Below are 27692 nucleotides of genomic sequence, written 5' to 3' on the forward strand. Positions count from 1 at the left end.
AGGCAGATCTGGGCCCAGAAGTCCTGCTCAAACTATAGCACCAGCCAAGGACTACACATGCAGTCAACATCAAACCCCTACCCAGATCTAGCCAATGGACAGGGCATTCTCCACAGTTGAGTGGAGAGTGGGGACTGACTGTGACATGAACTCTGGTGCCCCATATTTGACCATGTCCCATTGATGGGGAGGCCTGGTGGCACTCAGAGGAAGCATAGCAGGCTACCAAGAAGAGACTATGAGAGTATACAGGGGGAGGAGGTCCCCCTCAGTCACAGTCACAGGGGAGGGGAGTAAGGGGAAAGTGGGAGGGAGGGAGGAATGGGAGGATACAAGGGATGGGATAACCACTGAGATGTAATATGAATAAATTAATTTAAAAAAGAGACTTGCTCTCAATTAGTGTTTTGAATATTGATTGGATGATGGGATAAAACAGAAAAATGAATCAGAGAGGACTCTGCTTCCAGGAAAATGTATCAGTTCATATTTTTAATTCCAGGGTTGTGGTGCTAGGCTTTGGCTATAAATGATACAAATATTTATGTTTGCCTTAGGGCTGTCAAGCTTGGTTTATGGCTCTTCAGGCTTCCATTCTTTCATGTGCCAAGGAATTTAACGTATACACTATAGTGAAGAAACACCATTCTATTAATTTAATTTTGCAAATTTTACTTCATTTCTAGTATTTTTAATCCAAATACCAAAAAACAAAACAAAACAAAACAAAAAACATTGTTTGGACATCATGTTAGATTGAACCTTTGGATATTAATTATGAAAGGCTGAAAATCATCAGCAAACTTTCTATGTAATTCAAACACTAATTTCAGTCAAATTTCAAGTTAACTCTAGTTTTCAGAATCTCAAACTTTGTCTACCTGAATCCTCATTCATATTTTCAATGCATATTAATTATGTGGAAAGTTGGTGGCTTCCTTCCCTTTTGTAATTATGTATTTCTTCTTTTATATTGTAAATTAAGTTCTGAGTGGTAACTAGAGAAATACTTATAGCTTTGCAACTCCAGACAGATTCTTATGGCGGGGGGGTGGGGTGGAATCTGTATTGAAATCAATAATTTCTTGGTATGTGAATGCATTGTTAAATAATTTCCCAAGTAACACTTACCATTATAATGGCACCTTCTTTTCTTTTGTTTTTTCATTATTTATTATTATTATTATTATTATTATTATTATTATTATTATTATTATTATTAATTTACACTACATCTGGATTTTAATCCCCTTGCTCTTGTCTTCCTGTTCCCACCCTCCCTACCCCTCTGATCTAGTCCCCTCCCCTATACTTCTGACGGGTGGGGTCCTCCTCCCCCACATCTGACCACAGTCCCTTAGGTCTCATCTGAACAGTTGGCAGGCACCTCCTCTGTGTTCCCACAAGGCCTCTCCACCAAGAGTGAGTGATCAAATTCTAGGCACAAGAGATCTTGTCAGAGGCAATTCTTCCCCTCTGAATGAGTTGTCCATTGGCTACACCTGAACAGAGGTTCTAGGTCCTCTGTTTGCACTGCCCTTGGTTGGTGCATCAGTCTGTGCAGGCACCCTGGATCTAGATCCATCAGCCTTAGTAGTCTCCTTGTGAAGCTCCTGACAACCTTACCCTTCCCACCCTCAACACCACTCTTCTCCTTCCACCCACTCTCTTTTATGCAACTCACAGCTCTTCCCCTAGAGTCTGGCTGCATAGTCTGTCCCCTTGCCCTGCTGGGTGGAGTCTCTCAGAGTACATCTATGTTGGGCTAATATCCACTTATAAGTGAGTATATACCATGCATATCTTTTTGGCTCTGGGTTATCTCCTTGAGGCTGATCATTTTCTAGTTCCATTCATTTTCCTGCAAATTTCCAAATTCCCTTGTTTTTGATAGCTGAATAGTATTCTATTATGTAAATGTACCACAATTTCTTTATCCATTCTTCAATTGAAGAACATCAAAATTGTTTCCAGATTCTAGCTATTATGAATAAAGGTACTATGAGCATAGTTGAGCAAGTTTCCTTGTTGTATACTGCAGCATCTTTAGGGTATATGCCCAGGAGTCGAATAGCTGGGTCTTAAGGTAGCACTGTTCCTAATTTCCTGAGAAAGCACCAGATAGCTTTCCAAAGTTGTTGTTTAAGTTTGTACTCCCACCAGCAATGGGGGAGTGTCATCTTTTCTTCACATTTTTTCCAGCATGTGTAGTCACTTGAGTTTTTTATCTTAGCCATTCTGATAGGTGTATGGTGGAATCTAAGAATCATTTTGATTTGCATTTCCCTGATGACTTAGGACACAGAGCATTTCTTTGTTTCTCACACACTCGATATTCCTCTGTGGTTAGAAGCTCTACGGGGAGACCACTAAGGCCAGTTGATCTGGACCCAGGGGTCTGCACAAACTGATGCATCAACAAAGGACATTGCATGCAGAGTACCTAGAGTCCTTGTTCAGATGTAGCTGATCGATAGCTCATTCTCCATGTGTGTGGGGAGGGGAGAGAGACAGGACTGCTTCTGACATGAACTCTGGTGCCTGCAATTTGATCGCTGCCCTTGGCAGAGGAGGCCTAGGAACACACAGAGGAAGGGGATGCAGGTTATGCTAATTAGACCTGAGAGACTCTGATGAGATGGTGGGGGAGGAGTCCCCCCCTATCAGAGGTCTAGCAGAGGGGAATAGGTCAGAAGAGGGAGGAAGGGTGGGAACTGGAAGATAAGAGCAAGGAGATAACAATCGGGATGCAAAAAAAAAAAAAAAAAACCAGCAATCGGGATGCAATGTGAATAAATTATAATAAATAAATTAATTTATAAATAAATAAATAAATAAAACAATAGCATAGAGGAACACTATCAACTATGATGAGTACCAGTCCTTGTGACATTTATACAGCATAGGCATATTACAGTCTGGGCAATAATCCTTTTCTTAGGAAAATTTTAGCAAATAAAATTTAGTAATCAGACATTCAAAACACTGAAACATTGTTTAAAAACTTAGGACTTTAGTTCTTAACGTTCATAACAATGCAAGACTTTAATACAGTTCCTCATACTGTGGTGACCCACAACCATAAAGTTATATCATTGCTGCTACTTAACTCCACTGCTGTTATAAATTATAATGTAAATATATGATATGCAGTATATCTAATATGTGATGCTGAAAGGGGTCATACCCACATATTGAGAACCACTGTTTTAGGAGAAAAATACCACACTACCATATAATAATGTACTTCTTATATCACGTTATTCTGTCTCCAAGATTTGTGTTATGTATCACTGCATCAGAAACAGCCATCCCTGGAACTGTAGCAGGAAAAGTGGCTGTAAAACTCACTAGCTTTCAGATTCTAAAGAAGTAGTTCCACCTTCCCTGGTCTGCAAGACGGGAAGCACGGTAACCTTAGTCTCACTGAGCTTCTCATGGGCATGACGTAAGTGAGGAAAGTCTTTGTCTGTTATAAAGCACTTTGAAATGATAATGGTGGGTTTACTAAATTCAAACAGCCATCTCCCATTCACCTAAAATTTCATATCAAACCAATAAAATAATTTTAAAAGAATAAATATTACTTCAGACAAAATTGAGTCTGCTTGGAGAAGAGCAATGTTATATATGCTGTCATATGAAACAGTTCTAAATTGTCACTAAACCAAGAGTTGAGATAGCATTTCACAGATGCTCCATATTAGGCTGCAGAAATGCTGAGTGACTTCCATGGATTTACATGACCCCAAGAGGTACAGAAGCAGTGATTGGGACTATAGGAGAAGCAGGGAAAGGACTTTCTGGAGGAGCTTAAGGGCAGGTCATAGAATTTTGTGCATATTCAGACACAGATCTACAGAAATCTGCTATTATTTCTCACCCCTTGTGTCATCTGGTAAGAAGAAAACACACTCCCAGCAACTGCATGTCAGTTTCAGTCTTTTTGTTGAAGACACTGACTCTGTCCGTGGTAAAATGACTTAGTCTGGTCATGGACTGTCAATAGGCATAGCTTATGGCACTGCTAAGTGGCATCTTTAAGAACTGCTACAAGATTTGGCTGCACCTCCTAGGAACTCAGCAATGTCCTCAGCAATAAGAATAGCAACACCAATGATGAGGAGGATCCAAGATGGTGGCGAGCAGTGTGGACCATATTTGAAAGTTCCAGTGAACAATTCAGGGAATTGCACAGGTTTCTGAGCCAGGAACACCAAGGTCCCCACACCATGGCAGCAGAAGTGCTCCACGGTTCAGAGGGACTAGGGTGCAGAGGACCTGCATGCCCCTGCACATGAGAGAAGTGCAGATTTTCTCAGATCGGAGCAGCAGTGGCAGAGGCAGCAGCAGCAGCAGCGGCGGCACCAGTGGCACCAGCGGCACCAGTGGCACCAGCGGCGGCAGCTGAGGTTCGCAGCTCACAGCCTTCCAGTGGAGGCGATTGGTGTGGTAGCTGGTGGGAGTTGCTGCGGGAGAGGGGACTCTGGACAGGATTTGAGTCGCATGGTCCCTTGAGACCCAAACTGGACTCTGTGGACAGTTCAGCCCCAGAGTCCTGGGTTCAGCTCAGTGTGCAGTGCTGTGGAGATGCTGCCTCAGTTCAGCAAGCAATTCTGCCCAAGGCACTAGCTCAGCGCAGCCACAGCTCCCCTGCTGAGACACAGGTTAGGCAGAGCACTCAGTTCCACCCTAGGCAATAGCTCAGCACAGCCACAGCTCCCCTGCTGAGACACAGTTTGGGCAGAGCGCTCAGTTCCACCCAAGGCGCTAGCTCAGCGCAGCCGCAGTTCTCCTGCTGTGACACAGGCTGGGGTGAGAGCTCAGTTCGACCAGAGGTGCTAGCTCAGTGGCAGCTCCTCTGCTGTGATGCAGGCTTCAGGGAGTGCTCAGTTCCACCAGAGATTGCTAACCCAGCTCAGCGAGCAGTTCGGGGGTGCTGACACAGGCTGAGGTCAGCAAACAGATTCAGCCCAGAGGCCTTAGCTAGAATTGCCAGGAAGATTGGGCCCAAAGACTCTGGCTGGGCTGTTGGCACAGGCTTGGTGGCCCTAAGACTGTGGCTGGAGTATCCACGCAGTTTAGGCCCAGAGTCCTGGGCTGATCTCAGTGCACAGTGTGAGTCCAGAGTCCTTGGCTGAGCTCGGCTCACAAATCCACCCCAGAGACTCAGGTGGAGCTTGGCATTCAGTTTGGGGCCAGAGTCCCTAACTGTGCTTGGCAGATAGATTGGGCACAGAGACTCTAGCTGAGCTTTTGGCACAGTCCAGACTCTAAGACTCTGGTGGGACACAGTGTGCAGTTTGCATCCAGAATTCCTGGCTGAGCATGGCAGACTGTTCCGGCCCTGAGTCAATAACTGATCACAGCAGGCATTTTGAGCCAAAAGCCCCTAACTGAGCTTCGTGCGCAGTCCCAGCCCAAAAATTCTGGCTGGACCCTGTGTGCATTTTGGACCGAGAATCCCTAGTTGAGCTCGGCAGACAGTTCAGGCCCTGAGAATCTAGCTGAGCTCGATACATGTTTTGGGCCCAGTATCTCTGGCTTGACTTGGCAGGGGACCCAGAAGGCTGTGGATACCTTGGCCTGACCCAACGCTCATTCAGAGACCAAGAACAATTGCAGGACCCACAGCACAGGGGAGCTGAGGATCACTGGTGGTGAGAGCCCAAAATGACAGGGCTAACCTTATGCCACTGAAGCATCAGAGCTTCCAGCCTATGGAAATCATGAGAAAACAAGTGAATCTATCATCAGACTCCCTCCATCCAACTCTGGAAGCTACCCAACAAACACAGAGATGGCCAGATGTCTAAAGGACAGCATAAAAGTATATGCAAAAAAACCCCAAACAACATGGTGTCTCCAGTTTCCAGCTATCCCAAAGAAAACAACCCAGAGAACTCAAATACAATGGAAACACAAGAAAATGACCTCAAATCCTTGGTAATGAAGATGATAATGGAGGAAACAAATAAAATTCGTAATCAAATGCAGGAAGACGCAGCCAAACAGGTGAGAGACATAAAAGAAGCACATAGAGTGGAACTGGAAAAATTTCAGGAAAATGCAAACAACCAGATGAAAAAAATAAATAAAGCGGTTCAAGCTCTGAAGACCTATGAAGCAACAATGGAAGAAACTCAGGAATATACAAAAAATCAGATGAAAGAAATCAAAAAATAAGTTCAAGATCTGAAGATGAAAATGGATTCAATGATAAACACACAGACAGAAGAAAAACAAGAATGTGAGACCTCAGAGAAGGCAAGGAACACAGAGGTCAGCTTTATTAACAGAATCCAAGAGATGGAAGAATGAATCTAAGGTCTAGAAGACACAATCACAGATCTTGAAGCAACCATTAAAAAAATGCCAAATCTGGAAAACTCCTGACACAAAACATCCAAGAAATTAAGGACACCATGAAAACAAGAAATCTGAGGATAATAGGCATTGAAGAAAGAGAAGATATCAGACTCCAAGGCCCAGAAACTCTTCTCAACAAAATCATAGAAGAAAATTTCCCCAATCTAAAGAAAGAGATGCCTATAAACATACAAGAGGCATACGGAATGCCAAATAGAATTGACCAGAAAAGAAAAACTGCCCGTCACATAATAACCAAAACACAAAACATACAGAACAAAGAAAAAATATTAAAAGCTGCAATGGAAAAGGGCCAAATAACATTTAATGGCAAACCTATCAGAATTACACCCGACTTCTCAGCAGAGACCATCAAAGCCAGAGGAGCCTGGACAGAGATCCTGCAAACCCTAAGAGACTATAAATGCCATGCCAGACTACTTTACCCAGCAAAACTATCAATAACCATTGGTGGAGAAAACAAAGTATTCTATGACAAAACCAAATTCAAACAGTACCTATCCACAAATCCAGCTTTACAGAAGGTACTAGAAGAAAAATTCCATCCCAAAGGGTCAAGCTACAACCAAAACTACTCAGGAAATAGATAACTATACCATGGCAAAAACACAATTACACAAATGCTCTACTGGAACCAACATCAAAATTAAGACTCTTAACAGTCACTGGTCATTAATATCTGTCAACATCAGTGGTCTAAATTCTCCAATAAAAAGTCACAGACTAACTGAATGGGTGCATAAACATGATCCCACATTCTTCTGCATTCAAGAAACACATCTCACCCATAACAATAGGCATTACTTCAGGGCAAAAGGTTGGAAAGAAATATTGCAAGCAAATGGTCACAAGAAGCAAGCAGGTGTAGCCATTTTAATATAGAACAAAATAGACTTTCAACCAATATTAATCAGAAGGGATGAGGAAGGACACTTCATACTCATCAAAGGCAAAGTCAACCAAGATGATGTCACAATTCTGAACATCTATGCTCCCAATACAAGGGCACCCGCATTTGTAAAAGATCTGCTAAAAAGGCTTAAACCACACATCGATCACCACACAATAATAGTGGGAGGTTTCAACACCCCACACTCACTGAAGGATGAGTCATTGAAACAGAAACTAAGCTGAGAAATAACATCATTATCCAATGCCATGGGTCAAATGGATCTAACAGATATCTATAGAACCTTTCACCCAAACAAGAAAAATTATACCTTCTTCTTTGCACCCCATTGAACCTTCTCCAAAATTGATCACATTGTAGATCATAAAGCAAGCCTCAACAGATACAAGAGGATTGAAATAATACCTTGTATCCTATCAGATCACCATGCTCTTAGGCTGCAATTCAACAACAACAGAAATAACAAAAAGCCTACATGTACGTGGAAACTAAACAACTCTCTGCTAAATGACACCTGGGTCAGGGAAAAAATAAAGAATGAAATCAAGGAGTTTCTGAAATTCAATGGAAATGAAGGAATAACATACCCAAATTTGTGGGACACATTGAAAGCAGTGCTAAGAGGAAAATTCATAGCACTAAGTGCCTTTAAAAAGAAATTGGAAACATCGCACATAAGCATCTTAATGACACAACTGGTAGCCCTAGGAAAAAAAAGAAGCAGAAACACCCAAAAGGAGTAGATGTCTAGAAATAATCAAACTCAGGGGTAAAATTAACAAATTAGAAACTAAGAAAACAGTCCAAAGAATCAACAAAACCAAGAACTGGTTCTTTGAGACAATCAACAAGATAGACAGATCATTAGCCAAACTAACTAAAAGGCAGAGAAACAGTATTGAAATCAACAAAATCAGAAATGAAAAGGGAGACATAACAACAGACACTGAAGAAATACAAAGAATCATAAGATCCTACTTTGAAGGCACATATGCCACAAAATTTGAAAATCTAAGGGAAATGGACGATTTTCTTGATCAATGTCACTTGCCAAAGTTGAGTAAAGAAAAGATAAGCAAGCTAAATAGTCCCATTTCCCCTACAGAAATAGAAGCAATCGTTGATAGTCTCCCAACCAAAAAAAGCCCAGGGCCAGATGGTTTCAGTGCAGAATTCTACCAGACCTTCAAGGGCAAGCTTATACCGATACTCTTCAAGCTACTCCAAAAGATAGAAATGGATGGAACATTACCAAATTCACTCTATGAGGCTATAATCTCATTGATACCTAAACCTCGCAAAGACTCAACAAAGAAAGAGAATTTCAGACCAATTTCTCTTATGAACATCGATGCAAAAATACTAAATAAAATACTTGCAAAACGAATACAAGAACACATCAAAGATATCATTCATCATGATCAAGTAGGCTTCATTCCAGGCATGCAGGGATGGTTTAATATACCGAAATCCATCAATGTAATCCACCATGTAAACAAACTGAAAATAAAAAAACCACATGATCATCTCTTTAGATGCAGAGAAAGCATTTGATAAAATCCAACACCCATTCATGTTTAAAGTTTTAGAGAGATCGGAGATACAAGGCACTTTCCTCAACATAATAAAGGCTATATACAGCAAGTCAATAGCCAAAATCAAAGTAAATGGTGAGATACTCAAGGAAATTCCTCTAAAATCAGTAACAAGGCAAGGCTGCCCACTCTCTCCATATCTCTTCAATATAGTACTTGAAGTTCTAGCCACAGCAATAAGACAACAAAGAGAGATCAAGGGTATCCAAATGGGAAAGGTGAAAGTCAAATTATCCCTATTTGCAGATGATATGATAGTGTACATAAGTGACCCTCAAAATTCCACCAGAGAACTCCTACAGCTGATAAACACCTTCAGCAAATTGGCTGGATACAAAATTAACTCAAAAAAGTCTGTAGCCTTCCTATACACAAATGACAAGCTTGCAGAGAAAGAAATTAGAAAAGCCACACCCTTCACATTAGCCACAGCAATATAATATTTAGGAGTTACTCTAACTAATCAAGTGAAGGACTTGTTTGAAAAAATTTCAAAACTCTGAAGAAAGAGATTGAAGATGACATGAGAAGATGGAATGATCTTCCTTGTTCATGGATCAGGAGAATTAACATAGAAAAAATGGCCATCCTACCGAAAGCAATCTACAGATTCAAGGCAATCCCTATCAAAATACCTACACAATTTTTTAAAGACATTTAAAGTTCAATTCTGAACTTCATATGGAAAAACAAAAACCCAGAATAACTAAAACACTCTTGTACAATAAAAGGTGCTCTGGAGGAATCTCCGTACCTGATCTCAAACTGTACTATAAAGCAATAGTAAATAAAACTAAAAATAGTACTGTCACAGCAACAGGCTGGTTGATCAGTAGAATCGAATCGAAGACCCAGATATGAATCCACAAACATATGATCACTTGATTTTTGACAAAGAAGCCAAATCCATTCAATGGAAATAGGATAGCGTCTTCAACAAATGGTGCTGGTCTAACTGGAGGTCCATGTGCAAAAAAATGCTACTGGACCCATATTTGCCACCTTGCACAAAACTCAAATCCATATGGATTAAAGACCTCAACATAAAACCAGAGACACTAAGTCACTTAGAAGAAAAAGTGGGGAAGAGCCTGGAACACATTGGCACAGGAGACAACTTCCTGAACAGAACACCAACAGCCCAGGCATTAATGTCAACAATTAATAAATGGGACCTCATGAGGCTAAGAAGCTTCTGTGAGGCAGGAGACACTGTCAAGAGAACAAAGCGATACCCTACAGAATGGGAAAAGATCTTCACCAACCCTAAATCTGACAAAGGTCTAATATCCAAAATATATAAAGAACTCAAGAAATTAAACACCACCAAACCTAATAACCCAATTGAGAAATAGGGCTTGGAACTAAACAGAGAATTCTCAACAGAGGAATGGCTGAGAAACACTTAAAGAAATGCTCAACCTCCTTAATCATCAGGGAAATGCAAATCAAAACAACTCTGAGAGTCCATCTTACACCCATCAAAATGGCTCAGATCAAAAATTCAAGAGATACCACATGCTGGCGAGGATGTGGGGAGAGAGGAACACTCCTTCATTGCTGGTGGGAATGCAAACTAGTACAGCCAGGTTGGAAATCTATCTGGTGCTATCTCAATAAACTGGGAATAGGCTTCCTCAAGACCCAGGTATTCCACTTCGTGGAATATACCCAGAAGATGCTCCAGCACACAACAAGAAAATTTGCTCAACCATGTTCATAGCAGCCTTATTCATAATAGCCAGAACATGGAAACAGCCTAAGTGTCCCTCAGTAGAAGAATGGATAAAGAAACTGTGGTACATATACACTATGGAATACTACTCAGCTATAAAAAACAAGGAATTCCCGAAATTTGTGGATAAATGGATTGAGCTAGAAATGATCATAATGAGTGAGTTAACCCAGAAGCAGAAAGACTCAAATGGTATATACTCACTTATATCTGCATATTAGCCCAAGGGGCATGTCCCAGGGAAGCCTTCACTTACCAGGAATCTGGAAAAGAGGGGAAGACATCCTATCGGGACTCTAGATGAGAGAAGCGTGAGAGAATAGCAAAGTAGAAGGATCCAGAGGGTCCTAGAAACCTACAAGTAGAACATTATGATAGGCAGATTTGGGCCAAGGGGTCCCGCTCAAACTAAGGCACCAGCCAAGGACAATACAGGTGGTAAACTTTAAACCCCTACTTAGATCTAGCCAATGGTCAAAACATTCTCCACAGAAGAGTGGAGAGTGGGATATGACTTTCTCACATACTCTGGTGCCTCACATTTGACCATGTCCCCTGGAGAGAGAGACCTGGTGGCACTCAGAGGAAGGGGAGGGGAATAAGGGGAAAATGGGAGGGAGGGAAGAATGGGAGGATACAAGGGATCGGATAACCATTGAGATGTAACAAGAATAAATTAATAAAAAATTTTTTAAATAAAAAAAAAAAAAGAATAACAACACCCAGATGGAAGCTGTTCCTTCATTTAAGGCCCTGGCATAGAAATGATATCAAAAGCAGGAACAAAGACCCCATCAACTGATATCCCAGATACATATGCAGATATGTGGAGGGATGGCACTGGGGCAGTGGTAGTTTGAGGAGAAGGTGGCACTTTTCCTAATGTTACTAAGAACTGACTAATGCAGAGATCCTGAATTTTAAATTTCTGTTGAAGTGTTTTGCAGTCTATGGCTTCAGACTGACTGCATCTGACAGCTAGAAAAAAGTGATCAAATGCTCGGCGCCAAATGCAGAAAATAAATGAACAAAAGAAATCTGAAGAATTTAGCAGGAATCAGTAATTTAAAACATGTAACCTCATATGACAAAAAATTTTAAGGATCAGATAATCTCTAGAGATCATTAAAATGCAATCTTGGTAACTTCCCTTACTTCACTAAGCATCCAGATGTCATTCTATCAGAAACAAGCAGCTGTGTCATACTGCTAAATAATTTTGTATACCTTAAACAGGCTTCACCAATTCATCTCCAAATGCAGTTTTCTCTGAATTTCATCTTCACAAACCAAGGGCAAATGTGACAAGTACTATTGTACTTGTGTTTGTGTTAGGTAGGAAATAGTGTTATTATAGTGTTATGTCAGAGTAACAAAATAGCTATGACAACTCAGTCTTCCAAAATGGGCTTTTTATTTAACTACAGCTTAAGCTTTTGATTGTTCTGGGCTCTTTTCAGACAAGTTAAACGTGTATGAAGAAAGTCTGAACCGAAACAGAATTTCTACCTCAAATCATAGGAAATCTATTCAACATCATTATTCATATTAGTGTAACTTGATACATAAAGTATATCTAGCACTGTAGAGATGATATAAATATAAGAACCATATGTCACAATTTCCTAAATGTCATTTCTTACCTGAGGCACAAAAATTTAAATTGCTGTAATTAAAAGCTGTTACCACAGACACTACAACAGTATTACCCACACCTTGTAAATGAGACAGGGCATTAGAAAGGAGGGGACAACAAAAAGAGAAAGGATAGCCAGCCTGTTTTATAGGCAAGAAAACTGCTGGGCAAAAGGTTAAGGATCTTTCAAGAGTGTAAAGTGGTGATATTTGGGTTAAAATCCAGGTCAAGGTAATTCCAGTAAATAGTCATCACTACTCAACTGTGTTTTCACAATATATTTTTAATTCCTAGGTCAAGCTTCATTACAGAAAGGAATAAATACTCCTGAATGCTGATAGCACCTGACTTGTAGCCATCACATACTATCTACTCATTTAGACAGAAAACATACATCCCTTGCTTGGTAATGTGTTGTGTGACCAATGGTCAGACTGGCTTCATGCATTCCATTGCTAGTGCTGCCCTTTCTACTGTGTCTTCACCTTCAGTGTCTGTGTGGAACTCAGGGCCTGCTAGAGTCTCGCATTCTTCCAACACTACATAGAGAGAGAAGGATTTTTCTGGCCATATCCACAAAATATCTTGAAACAGCTTCTTCTGCTTTAGGAGCCTCAGTTAATAGATCTATGTATAATATACCTGTTGACTCTGTTTTTTAACAATTAAAACTTTATTATACAACCCAACTAGCTTACACAAGAGGGAAAAAAAGGTTAAAGGGAAACAAGAGTGAACCTTCCGGTATCCATTCCACGGGACGGGTCCCTAGGTGTCTCTGGCCTGTGCGCTGGTCTGGCCTGTTTGCTGGTCTGGCCTGTTTGCTGACCCTTTTCCCAATCCACGTGAGCTCAAGCTCGGTCTGAACCTGCTGCCCCTCTTGTCCTCTCTGCCTGTCTGTCTCTTATGTGTAAGGGCCAGTCTCCTCTTCCCATTGACGGTCGATTAGAAACACAATAATCCAGGTGGAGTCCCCTGGTCCCCTTCCTGAATTCCAGGCCCAGGATGGCTCCACCCAGTCTATCTCAAGGTTGTTTTCAGGGAGTATCCATGTTGTGTCCAAGGGCAAAGCCTGCCAAGACTGCTTTCACATGTGGCAAAGTTTACAGTCCTTCCTACATAGACCTACTTGTAAATCCAACACTTTGTCCACAGAGGTTGGCTGTGCTGACCATGTTAAGCCAAACAAGGACCATCCATATCTGGACTTGCCTTAAGGGCCAATCCCACCCAAACCAATGATTCGGAGTAGGCAAATGATGCAGGTCCCAGATATAAGAAGGTACATTCTAAGTAGCAAACAGCAAAGGCCACACAGTGGATGTCTCTAGCTTACCACAATACGTAGCACAAAACTTTCCCCATATTCTGAGATCAGTATATTTTTGTTTATTTGATTGTTCATATTGCTCATGATGCAGTTTGGCAGGATAAAGAGCCTCTCTGACCATTATTCCTAACAATTGAATTCAACAAAGAGAATAGGAAGTTTCTCATGAGTTTTTGACGAGGTACAAATTACTGAAAACCAGGAACCAATTCAACAACATTAATAATTTATTATTCCTTATCAGAAACACAAACACAGACTCTATAGTAGTGGGAACACTAAAGGTTCTGAGGCTCACAGCTGGCAGAGTTTCTAAGAACATGTGTGGCCTGATTTTATCTCCAAACTATATTTTAAAAGCACTATTTTATACAACCTTACAATGAAAAAGCAAAAACCAGAGCATTGGCAAATTTTTCATCAGATTATTGGGTAGGTTTTCCAAATACTTAAAAGAGGAAAGTACCAGGTCTTTGTATTTCCTCAATACAAATCTTAGAGGTAAACAAACAGCAATTGTTTACTTAACAGGTTTTTCATAAACCTTGATAATAATAAATAAAATTGTTATAGATATGCTCTGGGCAGGAATCATGTATGTCCCAGTGAATATCATTGATGTGCTATCAGTAAATAAAATGATGTGGAAACTGAGACTTATCTATTGCCTTTCAGATATTAGTGGTTTTATTACTCAAACACAGATGGAGTTTCTTTATGTCTATGAGTAAAATCAAAGGAGGGCATAACAAGGTGATCAAATCTTTATTTCTTTAGTCATCCACCCATTTTAGATACAAGATGCCTAAACCACAGCCATAGTCAATGGTTTAGAGGCCTTATGGCCAATAAGCTTTTCAATTTTATCTTACACAGTGAAATATATTTATTAGCTGCTCTATAGACTATAATATGCAGACCTAGAATGATTGTTACTGTATTGTAAATGTCCTTAGACCTTTTCATAATATTCGTTTAGCAGAGTATAAGAGTATTATTTAACAGGCTATATCTTCAATCAGCTCAGTAAATATTTCATTAAAATAATGAGAAAACTAACCTTTATATAGGTGTGACAGTACATGAGAGATACAGTCTAAACACTGACACTGTCATTTGATTCTCTAGGAAGCCTCATATTTATTATCTTCATTAAATGCACTGTATTTTATTTATTTATACTTGTGTCTTGTTTACTTGTCTTCAGTCTTAAAACCAAAATAACTTAAGAAGTCTTATATAAACCCATCAAATAAAGTAAAAGTAAATGAGAGACAAAAGTTAGTAAAATAAAATAATGCTATGGTCACTACTATGGAAACAATACATGTCATAATATGTGTGTAGCTGTTGGAGCAGACATTAAACTCAGATTTAAATTGCCCGGAAAATAAAGCATAATCAGGCACAAAATTCAGCAGCAACATAAGAAAATAGGCCAGCCACCTAGGCTCACATTTTCTGTAAAAAAATAGTGTTGTGTGTCATAACAAAGAATATATCAGGTTCTGTGATAACAGACAAGAGCCTATTAGCAGTATGTGTATGTCCTCCATAACAATTTTCTTTTCCACCTCTAATAAAGCCTTTAAATCTTGATAAGAATGCCAGTGTTTACTATATTTAAAGCTGTGCTGAAGACCTAACTCACAACTCTGTAGCTACATGTGATTAAGGCATTTATAAGGGTGATATGTCTTTATTGGTTTCAGGTCACTTAAATGAGAATGAAAGAAGCCATTTTGGACCATGAGGTATATTTTGGATTTCTAAAACCATTCTTCAGTAGCATCTAGAATTTACTTGACAAAGAAAAAAAATTCAAATTTGAGTAAGCTTCTGTTGTTTGGGAAGTAGAAATTTCCTTCTGATTATGGGATGGGGAACTGCTCTCCAGAGGGATGTTTGAGCTGAGCAGAGGAAAGGAGACCAGCATACTAATTGCCCCCATGGCAAGACAACTTTCTGAATTACTGAAAAAAGAGTACTGTGGCTAAGATGTAGTAAGAAATGATGAATAGGAAGAAGAAAGAAAGTTCAAGGAATAGACACACACCCTACTATGCAAGTAACTTACAGACACTGTGGTAGAATACAATAGCCAGCTTGGGTCTAAACCTGATGGGGGAGGGGAATCATAGGTCTGAAAGCTGATGTGGATACAAGATCCCATCATTAACACAGAAGCTATCTCCAATTGACAACCATTCTAAAAGGAAAAAAGGCCCCATACCCAGCAGCATATAAACTCAGTGGCATTTGTGGAGGTTATGGAGGTTCTTTGTCTTATAGTGCTTTACCAGACAGAGCTTTTGAGTTGGTTTCATTTTGTTTAAATATGTATATGTATATGTGTGTGTATGTGTGTGTGTGTGTTTGCATCTACATGTGTTTCCATACATTTTCTTGGGTCCTTTTTGTTCTATTTGTTTTGTCCTATTCCAGTTTTGTTATGTTTTACATTTTATTTTATCAGAATTATAGATGGCTGTTTTCTAACAAGACAGAGGAAAAATGTGTATATTTTGAGAGGGGTATGTAGGGAGAATCTGGGAGGGGTCGTGCAAGGGAGAAAATCATAATCAGAATATATTGTGTGAAAATTTTTTTTCAATAAAAGAAGAAATTAGAATTTACATTGGGGAGAATGTAGAGAAAAGAAATCCATGGACATTTTGAGGTAAGGTAAGCTAGTACAGCCATTATGGAAAACAGTATTGAGATTCTTCAACAACGAAACAATAACAGAATAAGAACTACTGTACAACTCAGGGTTCAGAAATTCTACACCTCAGTATATTCTAAAGCTATGAAATCATGTTCCCGTGTGGACTACAGCTCTGTTCACAGTAGTCAAGACATGTGAATAGGATGACTGAAATTAAACAAATGGATGTGTATGCCTACACTTGGAAGAATTGCTTCTCCTTTATGCCAACCTGAATAAAACTGGACATCATTAAGTGAGCTAATCGCAGAAAGAAAAAACACAGAATATCATTAATATATATATAATCTATAAAGGTGGGACTCATAGAGAATAAAAATAATCATTCCCAGAGGCTGGACAGTGGGGGTGTATTGGTTTCTTTTTCCTGTTTCTGTGATAAAAATTCCCTGACAAAAAAAAAAAAACACCAACCAACCAAACAAACAAACAAAAAACAAAAACAAAAAACAAACAAACAAACAAAAAAAACAGCTCCAGGCTACAGTTCATGAATGCAGGGAAGTCAAGGAAGCATGGAGTTGAAACAGATAAATCACATTTGTTCGCAGCCAAAAGCAGGGAGCAATGATAAGGTATGCATGCTTGTGCTATGCTATCACTTTCCATACCTATACAATACAGAATCTCCCATAGAGCAGATGGTACCATGCACAGTGGGAAAGTCCTTCCCACCTGAATTAATGTATTAAGGTAATTCCCACTGGCCAATCTAATCTATGTAATCCTTCACTGAGACTCCTTTCCCAGATGACTCCACACTATGTCAAGTTCACAATTAACACTTAGCCATCATAAAGAGTATAGAAAGACATTGATTAACAGACACAAAATTTCAGTTAGATTGTAGTAATTTAAAAAAAAATCCACTGTACATCATGGGGACTATAGTTAAAAATATATTATAATCCTGAAAATTATTGAGAGTTTGTTTTAAATGTTCTTACTACTAAAAAGAGGTAAGTAATGCTTATGTTAAATTGCTTCATTTAACCATTCTATAATACATATAAATATCAAAATATCATCTTCTATACTATAAATGTGTATATATATATATGAATTTACATGTTAATTATAGACATATTTTACTTGAGAAAGAATTGGATGTGTTCCACAGTATAAGAAAAAGTAGCATATGAGAAACAATATTTCTCAAATATTTGCTGAATGGGCTTTTAAGATGGATTTTAAAAGACACTATGCAGTAGGCCTGTCAGGAAGCTATATAAGAGAAATTTCATAAGGAAAGAAAATATCATGGGGCTGGAGAGAAGGCTCACCAGTTAAGAGTGCTTGCTGCTCCCAGAATCCTATCTAGAGGTGCACAATCACCTGTAATTCCAGCACCAAGTGACCTGTCACTCTCTTCTGTCCTCCATGGATTCTCATACACAAGTTTCATATATTCATACAGATGCACACATAGACATACATGAATAAAAGATTTAGTATTTTTGTTTAATTAAGGTGTTTGGAGATATTGCTCAGCACTTAAGGACTGAGCAAATCCTCTTCCAGAGGATCCAAGTTCTGTCATAACCATGTGCTAATCCATCTCCAAGTTACTCTGACCTCTGTGGGCATTCATACACATATTTTTAGAAGAAATAATTTAAAAATATGATTTTACAGATATGGAATAGAGGAGACATTGGCTTGAAAATGCAACCAACAAGAAAAAAAGACTCCACCAAGATGGTGGGAGCTGGGCTCATTTTACAAAAGGAGAATTTTTAAAGTATTTTAGAACAAGAGCTTCTCTTGGATGATTTGAGGGGCTGTCATGGGAAGAGGAAGAGACACACATGAGAATAAAGAATAAACGGGTTTGACTGGAAGTAAATATGTGTTGAAGGATGGACTAACCACAGACTTGGAATGGCTGCGCATCCCATGTTGCCAATCAAGGGCAGAACAGTACACAGACATTATAGTGGATATCTTTTAAGAAACCGGGACAAGGGAGAGGAGAGGTGTCTGAACTTGCACCCCTCTTCCTACTGTTGATTAACTGCCAATGAGCTCCGATTTCTCTTAGAATACAATGGCCCAACACAGGCAAGCTAGTAGTCATGTATCCAAATACATAGAATGAGGTAAATGAAACAAATACTTCCCTCTCCTAAAGGAATTAAAATGCAATTACTTGCTTACAAAAGAATAAAGTCAGGGCTGGGTGTGTTGCCCAGGGTCAGCACACTTGCCTAGTAAACACAAGACCCTAAGTTTGACTCAGCAAAAATAAACAACGTAATTTAAAAAAGTAAACAGCACTAAAACTGTGAAGAACTATGAAGACGTCTGGGTAAGAGAATCCAACGTCCGCATGTTTATCTTGTCAATCTCAGTGACATAGCCCATCCCTGTTTTCTTAGTCATCCCTCAGCTGTATTCTTTTTATAATGCCCGGGCTTAATTGCTCATTCTTCTTTACAATTTATCTTTTGGTGAGTCACTTAAATTCACCAAGCTTCAGTTACTGTCTTTATACAATAACAAAAGTTTACCAACATTGTTAGCATAAAAGAAGAGCGTGTGTTAAACTGTCATACAAACTAGAGAATCAACAAATAAAGCATTGTTCTCTACTTTCTCTAGTCAGCCACACTTCTGAAAGTTATTTTCCCGTTTATCTCCCTATTTCTCATTAAAAAAAAATAGCTTTCTTGAGATTGTATGTATATGTAACTCAGCCTTTTACGTGTGCTTCTTTGTCTACTGGTACAGCAAAGATCAACACTCCCTTCTATGTCACCTGTACCCTGAATAGCATATAGCAGGTATTTGATAAAAGTCCACTGATGAAAAAAAAAAAAGGATAGCCCAACAGCCATTTATTGAAATAATATGTGTACAAAGGTATGATTTGGGGAAATGTAAATGTGTTAATTAGGGTTTTATTGCTGTGAAGAGACACTATAACCTCAGCAACTTTTATAAAGGAAAACAGTTAATTGGGGGCTGCCTTACAGTTTCAGAGGTTTAGTCCATTGTCATCATGGTGAGAAGCATGCAGCATGAAGGCAGACACGGTGCTGGAGGAGCTCAGAGTTCTGTATCTTGATCCACAGGCAGCAGAAGGAGACTATGAGCCACACTGGACATCGCTTGAGTATATGAGACCTCATCCACCATCAAGACCTCCCCCATCCCCCATCCCCCGTCAACACAGTGGCACACTTCCTCCGACAAAGCTACAGCTATTCCAACAAGGCCATACCTGCTAATGGTGCCACTCCCTGTGGGCCAAGCATTCGAATACACGAATGGGGGACATTCCTATTCAAACCACCTCAGCAAACATCTGGTGTGAGATCAATATATTAATCTTTGGTAGTGGTAACTAATGTTTCTAACTTGATCACACTCCTGATATACCCATTTTGTGCCAAAACTCTTTGGCTCCCCAGTTCCTGACCCTTCTAGTGGAAAACACATTGTTTCCAAATAATTAGAGACAGATATGCACTTGGTGGCCTTCACAGCTTTCGTAACCACAGTCTTGGCCATAAAGAGGCATATAGTCTTGAATTCCACTGACAGGAGGATAAAACAGACCTTGAGGAAACCAATTGATTGATTTTTCTGTTCATTAAAAAACTAAGTTCCAACTTATCTGAAATTGGGTTTTCTGGCATCAGCCTTGCCCTAGGTAAGTGGATAGAATAAAATTTAAAATTGTGTTATTCATCAAGAAGTCCTCAATATTTGGGTAAGTCCTAAAGGAAATAAAAAAAAAATAACAAGCACAACTCGTTTCTTACTCTGAAGTAACATAAATTAGATCAGGGACACAAAATAATTAAATCACACATGGCCCAAAGGAGTTTGTTTCAATGCTTAAGAATCCAGAGAAGTTAGGCACAACTTTTGAAAGGACTTGTCCTGCCCAGCAGTTAAAATATAAAGCCATTCACCTACAGATTCCACACTGTCTAAGGCCCCTGCAATCTACCAGAGAATGTTTTAGAATAGTGTAGTACATATTCTCTGGTATTTGGTAATTCGAGGACTATTAAAGGTTTCGGTATTGGGAGATATGTTCCAATATTTCCTTTAGACTCCTGATGACGGCAAACCATTCCTGCACTGGTTTATCTGGCCTAAGCATTAGAAGATAGTAATTAGTCCTGAGATCCTCACTGAACCCCTACCTGCCTGTCTTTTGGTTTTCCTTTCAGAATTTAATAATGACCACCCAGAGAATATACTCAGATATTTAAGTCAAATATCTCTCACGAAGAAATGTCATCCTTTATACAGACAGTTACCTAAACAAGTGTCGCTTTTTATGACTTGCAAAGACTGCCAGTGTGGACAGAACCAGTTTGCTGACACCTGAGTTCAATGATATCAGCACCAAAACCTAGGATCCTGCAGGTCTCAGTCCATCCAGCCTTATCTTGTTCTTTGCTTCCCACCAGAAATGTCAAGCATGAGTCTTGAGTACATAAAAAACAAGCAAACAAACAAGCAAACAGGTTGAGGTACAATGATGCTCAAACCTGAAAATGAAGGACACACTTAGAGTGGATCTAGGTTGTATCAGGTCTCCACCCTTAATGCTGCCATGCTTAGACCCTTTCATATTGTTGCTGTAGTACTTGGGTCACTGAGCAGGAAAGTCACAAAAGGAAATCCCAAATATTTTAGAGCCACGTGCTTCTGACTTAACCTCATAGGACCAAAACCAGAGAAAGAAGGCCCTCATTCTGCACGAGTGCCCAGGCTGTTGTCAGACCAGACACTGAACATTTGGACTCTCTTTAAAACAAGAAAGCAACTTCTCCTACAGAGTAGAAATAACCTATGATCAGGAATGTGTGTGCCAGCTAAGCTTGAGGGAAGAGAGTTTCACAGGGCTCAGCACTTCCAACATCAGGTTCTTGTTTTTCTCTTAGCTTTCCAGGTAGCCACAGCATCCCTTCTGTTCCCAATCAGAGTCCTGTGTCAGGAATCAGAAGGATCTTACAAAGGACTTTGATGATTTTTGTGCTGCTTTCAAAGGCTTATCACTTAAAAAGTTATCCTCGGTGCTTCCTCCTTCTCCTAACTCAACTGCCTTTATCCCGTTTTGTGTTCACACTTCTCCTACTCAAAATAATCTAAGAGAAAGAGCCACTTCCGAATTGCATTACTATTTCCATCCTTCATGCACAACCCATGGCTTTGGTGTCAAAATAAAGGTCTCCCTTCTGCATGAGACAACATAAATAACTCTATGAGTTAACAACCATTTCTGAAGGTGCTTTTAATCTTTTAAAAAATTCACGTAAACTCAAATTCAATTGAAGATGGATGGCTGGAACATAACTTCTGTGGCATTACAACCCAGCATGGGTACCAAACAACTGGGAGGCGGGCAAATCTCTAAGAAGTTAGGACACCGCTTTTATTTGGGAGAAGAGAAATGAACAGGGAAATAACTATGGGAAAATGTATAATAAAATATAGTCTTTTCTTAAATGTGAATTTGTTATATTAGATTTTAAAACTCATTTGGTAAAAATGCAATATTTTGCTTTGAAACTCCAAAGAGAATTTCCTTGTAAGAATACATAATTACATATTTAAAATAATCTACCATGAAGGAAAGTTATTAGGTTAATATTCCACCTATCAGAGTCACTAATGTGGATTTGTAAATAAAGCCCACAAAGAAACATTTGGTTTATATTCAAGCCCCACTCCTTTTCCACTTCCTCTGATTTTTATAGTCACAAACGGGAAACTCCGATTTATGTTAAGTAAATAAGCGTAAGCACTGGATTTATTCCCTAAACATTTTTACATACTAACCAGAAATACATTAGGATAAACAGCTATATATGCTCCACAAGTTAGTGGCCCTTGGTATATTATTTGAAGGCTTAAATCAACAAGTCATTACATTTCTTTAAATTGCCTACCAAGATTAGAACATGGGATTAAATGATCTTGAAATACAGTTTACTCATTAAAAGTGACTATAAATTGTTTTGCTTTCTATTATAATTCATCTCATTAGTGTTAATATTTGCATAATGTGATATATCAGTAAAACATGTCAGTATCTCTTGTGCTTCCTTGTCAATCCTTATTTTTATCCTACATCTGAGAAGCACATTATATACAATAGCATTTTGATTAATTTTTAATGTACTTCAAATTTTACATGCCTAATTAAGCCATCTTCAGTTTTGTTCCAAACCATAGCAATACATTAAGCAGAAACTAAAATAATGATGAACAGAGGCAATGAGAGTGATCAAGGATCTCTGCTTTCCCTAGAATATAAGACAATCTATTTTATAATCAAGGCAAAATATTTTTGAATAAGAAAATGTTCATGTAATGCTAGAAAAAAATTCCACAGATAATGCTATCGTGTGTGTGTGTGTGTGTGTGTGTGTGTGTGTGTGTGTGTGTCTGTGTGTCTGTGTGTGTGTATATTCTTGTGAGTTTGGAAGCCAGAGGTCAATGTCACACATCTTCCTCAACTGAACGAAAGGTTCTTCCAATCCACGTATAACTCATTGATGCTGCTAGCCTTGCTGGCCAGCAAGCCCCTGAAGCCATCTTCTCTCTGCCCCCAGTGCTGGGACAATGGGCACATATGCCCATACTCTGGGAACCCCAACTCAGGGAAACCTCAATTAAGCCATTTTATCAGCCCCTGCAGTTCAGATGTTAAGACTATGGAAAACGAATGGCTGTTGTTGTAAAATTATTATATCTTATAAAGTCTCACCTAAAGATATCAATAGACATCTATTAGATCTTTTTCTAAGGCAGTTTTATTAACTTAAACTTGTACTATCCAAAATTATCTTAAGAGAATCTAAAACGAGGTATGATTTTACTATTTTGACTTTTAGCATCCTTAATATTTCTCACTGTTTCTATGCTAGGTCATACTTGGTATGAACTTTAACTTGGTGTATAGTGTATTCTATTAATATTAAAGATCATCAAAAATAATTGAGATACATATTTTCAAGTATTTTTCAGACAAGTTGGCAATTGCTTTAGTGTTTGAATGACCTGACAGTAAGTTAACTATGTCAGAACAACACTTCTTAATTCTCATGAAATAACTTTAATCAAACACCTCAGAACACTTCTGGAATGGACTATGCACCTCATTCCATTGCATTATAGTACAAGTTTCCACACCCACTGGAAGCATGTAAAGCACATTGCACACCACTGGAAGCATGTGAAGCACATTGCACACCCACTGGAAGCATGTGAAGTACATTGCACACCCACTGGAAGCACATAAAGCACATTGCACACCACTGGAAGCATGTGAAGCACATTGCACACCACTGGAAGCATGTGAAGCACATTGCACGCCCACTGGAAGCATGTGAAGCACATTGCACATCCACTGGAAGCATGTGGAGCACATTGCACACCACTGGAAGCACATAAAGCACATTGCACACTACTGGAAGCATGTGAAGCACATTGCACACCCACTGGAAGCATGTGAAGCACATTGCACACCCACTGGAAGTATGTGAAGCACATTGCACACCACTGGAAGAATGTGAAGCACATTGCACACCACTGGAAGCATGTGAAGCACATTACACACCCACTGGAAGCATGTGAAGCACATTGCACACTTTAAAAACTTTCTCTGCCACAGGAAGTTAATCTATGAATACATTCAAGTTTTACTGGTAGAGACTGCTAACTGGCTATATAGTCCATATCCACGCATTATATTGTTGGGTAAGGCTGAGGCCAGGGTGCTGATAATGCCTCATTTAAAATGTCACATAGTTGTTTTCTGATGAGAAATGAAAAAAATAGCAAAAAGGAAGAAAGAAGACAGAAGACAAAACAGTATGAGTTGAGAACTCACTAAGAACAGTGAGTGGGAAATTACTACATTTTTTTTTCACAGTAGAAGTCATGCATGATATAATCAGTCGTGGCAACAGACATCAGTTGTATAAAGATTACAGGATGGCTGGGCTACAGGTATAGCACAGATGGAAGAGGGCTTGATTAGATCATATGTGGGGAACACATACATATAACCCCAGCACTCAAGAGGAGAAAAAAGATCACAAGTTCAAAGTCACTCTTGGATACATAGTGAATTCAAGACTAGCCTAGGTTCTACGAAATAAAAAACAAGGTAAAGAGAGGGAAGCAGGGTGAGTAAGACTGATAGATTATATTAAAAGAAAAAAAAACAATAATCGAAAAAAAAAACAAATATTACCTCCTGGAGGAGTCCCAATGCTGGTGCCAAGACCCAAAATAGCCATCTTGTGAATTCTAGGCTGCAGCATCACTGCCGACTCTTCTCCTCTCTCCCAGTGGGGTATTCTCACTGGCTCCAGGTGGACGTCCTCCAGCCCATCTTGCTGCAGGTTTTGGTACATGATTTGAATAGCTTTCTCTAGATTCTTAGAACCGCTCAGTCTGGGCCCAACAGTATCAACTAGAAGTCCCAAACGTTCATAGGACCGGTTCTGGTATTTACCATAAACAGCAAGGTTGATAATTGCTTTAGCAACATCTTCATAGCTGGCTATTTCCTCCTTTATTTCTTGAAATGTTCGTTGAGAAGTGCCATTCTTGTTTGTAGCTTTTCCGGAGCCTAGGGATAAAAGGTGAACAGCACCAACAAACAGGAAGAAAAAAAGCTTCATTGTTCCCAGTTTTTTTTTCTTCCTGAGAGAAAGGAATAAGAAACATGTTTTAGGAAAATAGACTCTCACAGGCATCTGCCCGTAACCCATAGCCCACTTTTCAAGCAGTATTCCTCTTCCTTTTCTAAACAACAACCAACCTCCCCATTGGGAATTCAAGCAATATAGTTCCTAGGGATAGACAAGCCAAAGAACAATGTTGGTCTAATTAACAGGGTAGTATGTACTAAATATATAAAATCACCTGGATACTTAAGGATCTTCTGTTTTGAAGACAGAGAGAAAGAGAGGGCAGAGACAGTGACACACAGAGAGAAAGAAACAGAGAAAGAGAGGAAGAGAAAGAAAGAGATACAGAGGAGGAAGAAAGTTAGAAGCAGTGATGAAAGAGATGCTTGATACACGTCCCTCTCAACGGAACTCTATCCAACTTGGTGTCCACCTTCCCTCTGCCCAAGTGGACTCTTTCTTGTTCTCTGCGCAACTTGACCTTTGAAGCATCTTATATGTCATTTTTTTCCCTCAGTGCTTTCACCTAATCCCATTTTCATAAAGGTAACCTGTTTATTTTCAACATTTTTATTGAATACTAGAAATATTCCAGGAATTGTGATATGGTTTAGGAGCAGAGAGCTACAACAAATACAGAAACAAATACTTGGGTTTGCTATTCTTTAACTCTGTGATATACTTCACCTACAGGTTAATAGTAAAACAACACAATGCATTTATGTCATGGTTGTTATGCATCAGACACCATCCTATGGTGCTCTTATCATATTTAATCCTCATTGTGGCCCCATTTTAGGATACAAACTCGTATGACCTTTATTTTTTATAAACAAGAAACTGAAGCAGCAGCACAGAGAAATTTTAAAAACTAGGAAATACATACAATTTTTCAAGCTCTAAGATCTATGCTAAATAGTGCTACTCACTTTAGCCTTGCAGAATTTAGGTCCATAACACGTAATGCAGAGCCTGAGGAAAAGTACATGTAGTGCTGCTCAGGATAGGACCTAAAAGTCCCATGGGTTCATTTTAACTTAATTAACATTAAGTCAAGTTTAAAATTCAATAACTCAGTCATTCCAGTACTCAGTATGCACATGTGACTAATGGCTGCTACCCTATGCAGCTCAAACAGAATTATTGTCACTGCAGAATGCTTGGATGACATCAAGTCAGATTCTTTTAAAATTGTGTATACATTGTGACTCTACTGCTCCTTCCAAAAGACATATCAACATTTAATTTCCATTATAAGTGTTATTGGGAAGTAAGACCTTTCTTTCAGTTCAGGTCTTGAAGGTTTCACACTCCTGAATGTACAGATATGGTCATAACATTCTCTCCTCATCCCTATGTCACAGCCTCTCCTGTCATCCTGCCATGTGACCTTACATCATGTTGTGATAGATAAGAACAACTCTACCAAGTTTTCCTGCCTCCAAATCAGTGTGCCTATAAATTTCTTTTTTTCTTTCTTCCTTTTTTTTCTTTCCTAATTATATGGTGTGTGGCATTGTGTTATGAATCGCAAAATAGACAAAGATAGTATTTTTCAAAAATCTGAACAAAAATTGTTTTTATTTCCTTGCATCTATCTAAATCTTTGTTACCTCATTTTACAAAGATATTAGTCTGAAAATCATTACTCTATACCACAGATTTCAGAAGCACAAACTGTTATAAAGATACATTTCAAATTCAACAACAAACAATATCCTTTTAAAATGGCACCAACATCTTTAAATTTGTCTTTCTTTATCCTTTCATCTTTCTTTCTCTCGGTCTGTCTTGTTCTCTCTCCTTCCCTCTTTCTATCTCTGCTTGCCCTATATATGTATATTTCTAATCTTGTAGACATACAGTATTTAAAATGTAGCTAATCCAAATTCAGATTTTTTTATTTTGTAGGTGCAAAATATACTAGTACTTTGATTTTAAAAGATGTAAATGTGAAAACACGCTTATTCCAGATAATTGGATTACTTAAAGTATATGGTTACCTTCATTCATTTGTCTTTACACCTTAAAGTAGCATTTAAAAAATTAAATGTCATATCTTCCCTTATTTTAGTCATCAATGCGATGCTGCTTCCAGTTTTATACGATGGCTCAAATTCTCTGTGCTTTCATAACTTTATAACTGAGGGTAGATTCTTATATTTTCTTACATTGCAAGCTTCTTCTCCCCCACCTATTTCCAATCTCCTGCTAAATACCTATCCTTCCTCTTTGATATGGGTGTTTTAAAAATAACTTCCCATGGAGCTCTACCCAACCAAATCCCCAGGTGTTTACATCATCTGTGCTTCCATCATAATTATGTTCACAGCAATGTTTGCATATAAATCTGTGTCCTTTGCCCCCTGCAAAATACAGTAGGATAAGTGATCCAGCACCGTACTTTCTTTTTTTTTTCTTTTTTTAAATTTTTATTAATTTATTCAGATTACAACTCAATTACCGTCCCATCACTTGTATCCTCCCATTGTTCCCTCCCTCCCACTTTCACCCTATTCCCCTCCCCTAGGTCTATGACCGATGGGGACCTCCTCCCCCACTATATAGTAACAGGCTATCAAGTCTCATCTTGGTAGCCTACTTATTCTTTCTTTGGGTGCCATCAGGCCTCCCCACCAAGGGGAGGTGGTCAAGTATGGAGCACCAGAGTTCATGTCAGAGTCAGTTCCCGCTCTCCACAT

The 27692-nt window shown here is 39.0% G+C and overlaps 1 protein-coding gene across 2 annotated transcripts in view; it reads right to left on the bottom strand.

Annotated features, from left to right (window-relative positions):
• CPQ (carboxypeptidase Q) overlaps positions 1 to 27692 on the bottom strand; it is a 410614-nt gene that overhangs the window by 288694 nt on the left and 94228 nt on the right. For both annotated transcript variants that reach the window (XM_084751322.1, XM_084751321.1), the window contains one exon: positions 24549 to 25003. In XM_084751322.1, coding sequence (XP_084607448.1) covers positions 24549 to 24981 — 433 coding nt within the window. In that variant the 5' untranslated portion in view covers positions 24982 to 25003. The remainder of the gene's footprint in view (positions 1 to 24548; positions 25004 to 27692) is intronic.

This window comes from Acomys minous (genome assembly GCF_964271855.1).
Source record: "Acomys minous genome assembly, chromosome: 12".
NCBI classification, from domain to species: domain Eukaryota; kingdom Metazoa; phylum Chordata; class Mammalia; order Rodentia; family Muridae; genus Acomys; species Acomys minous.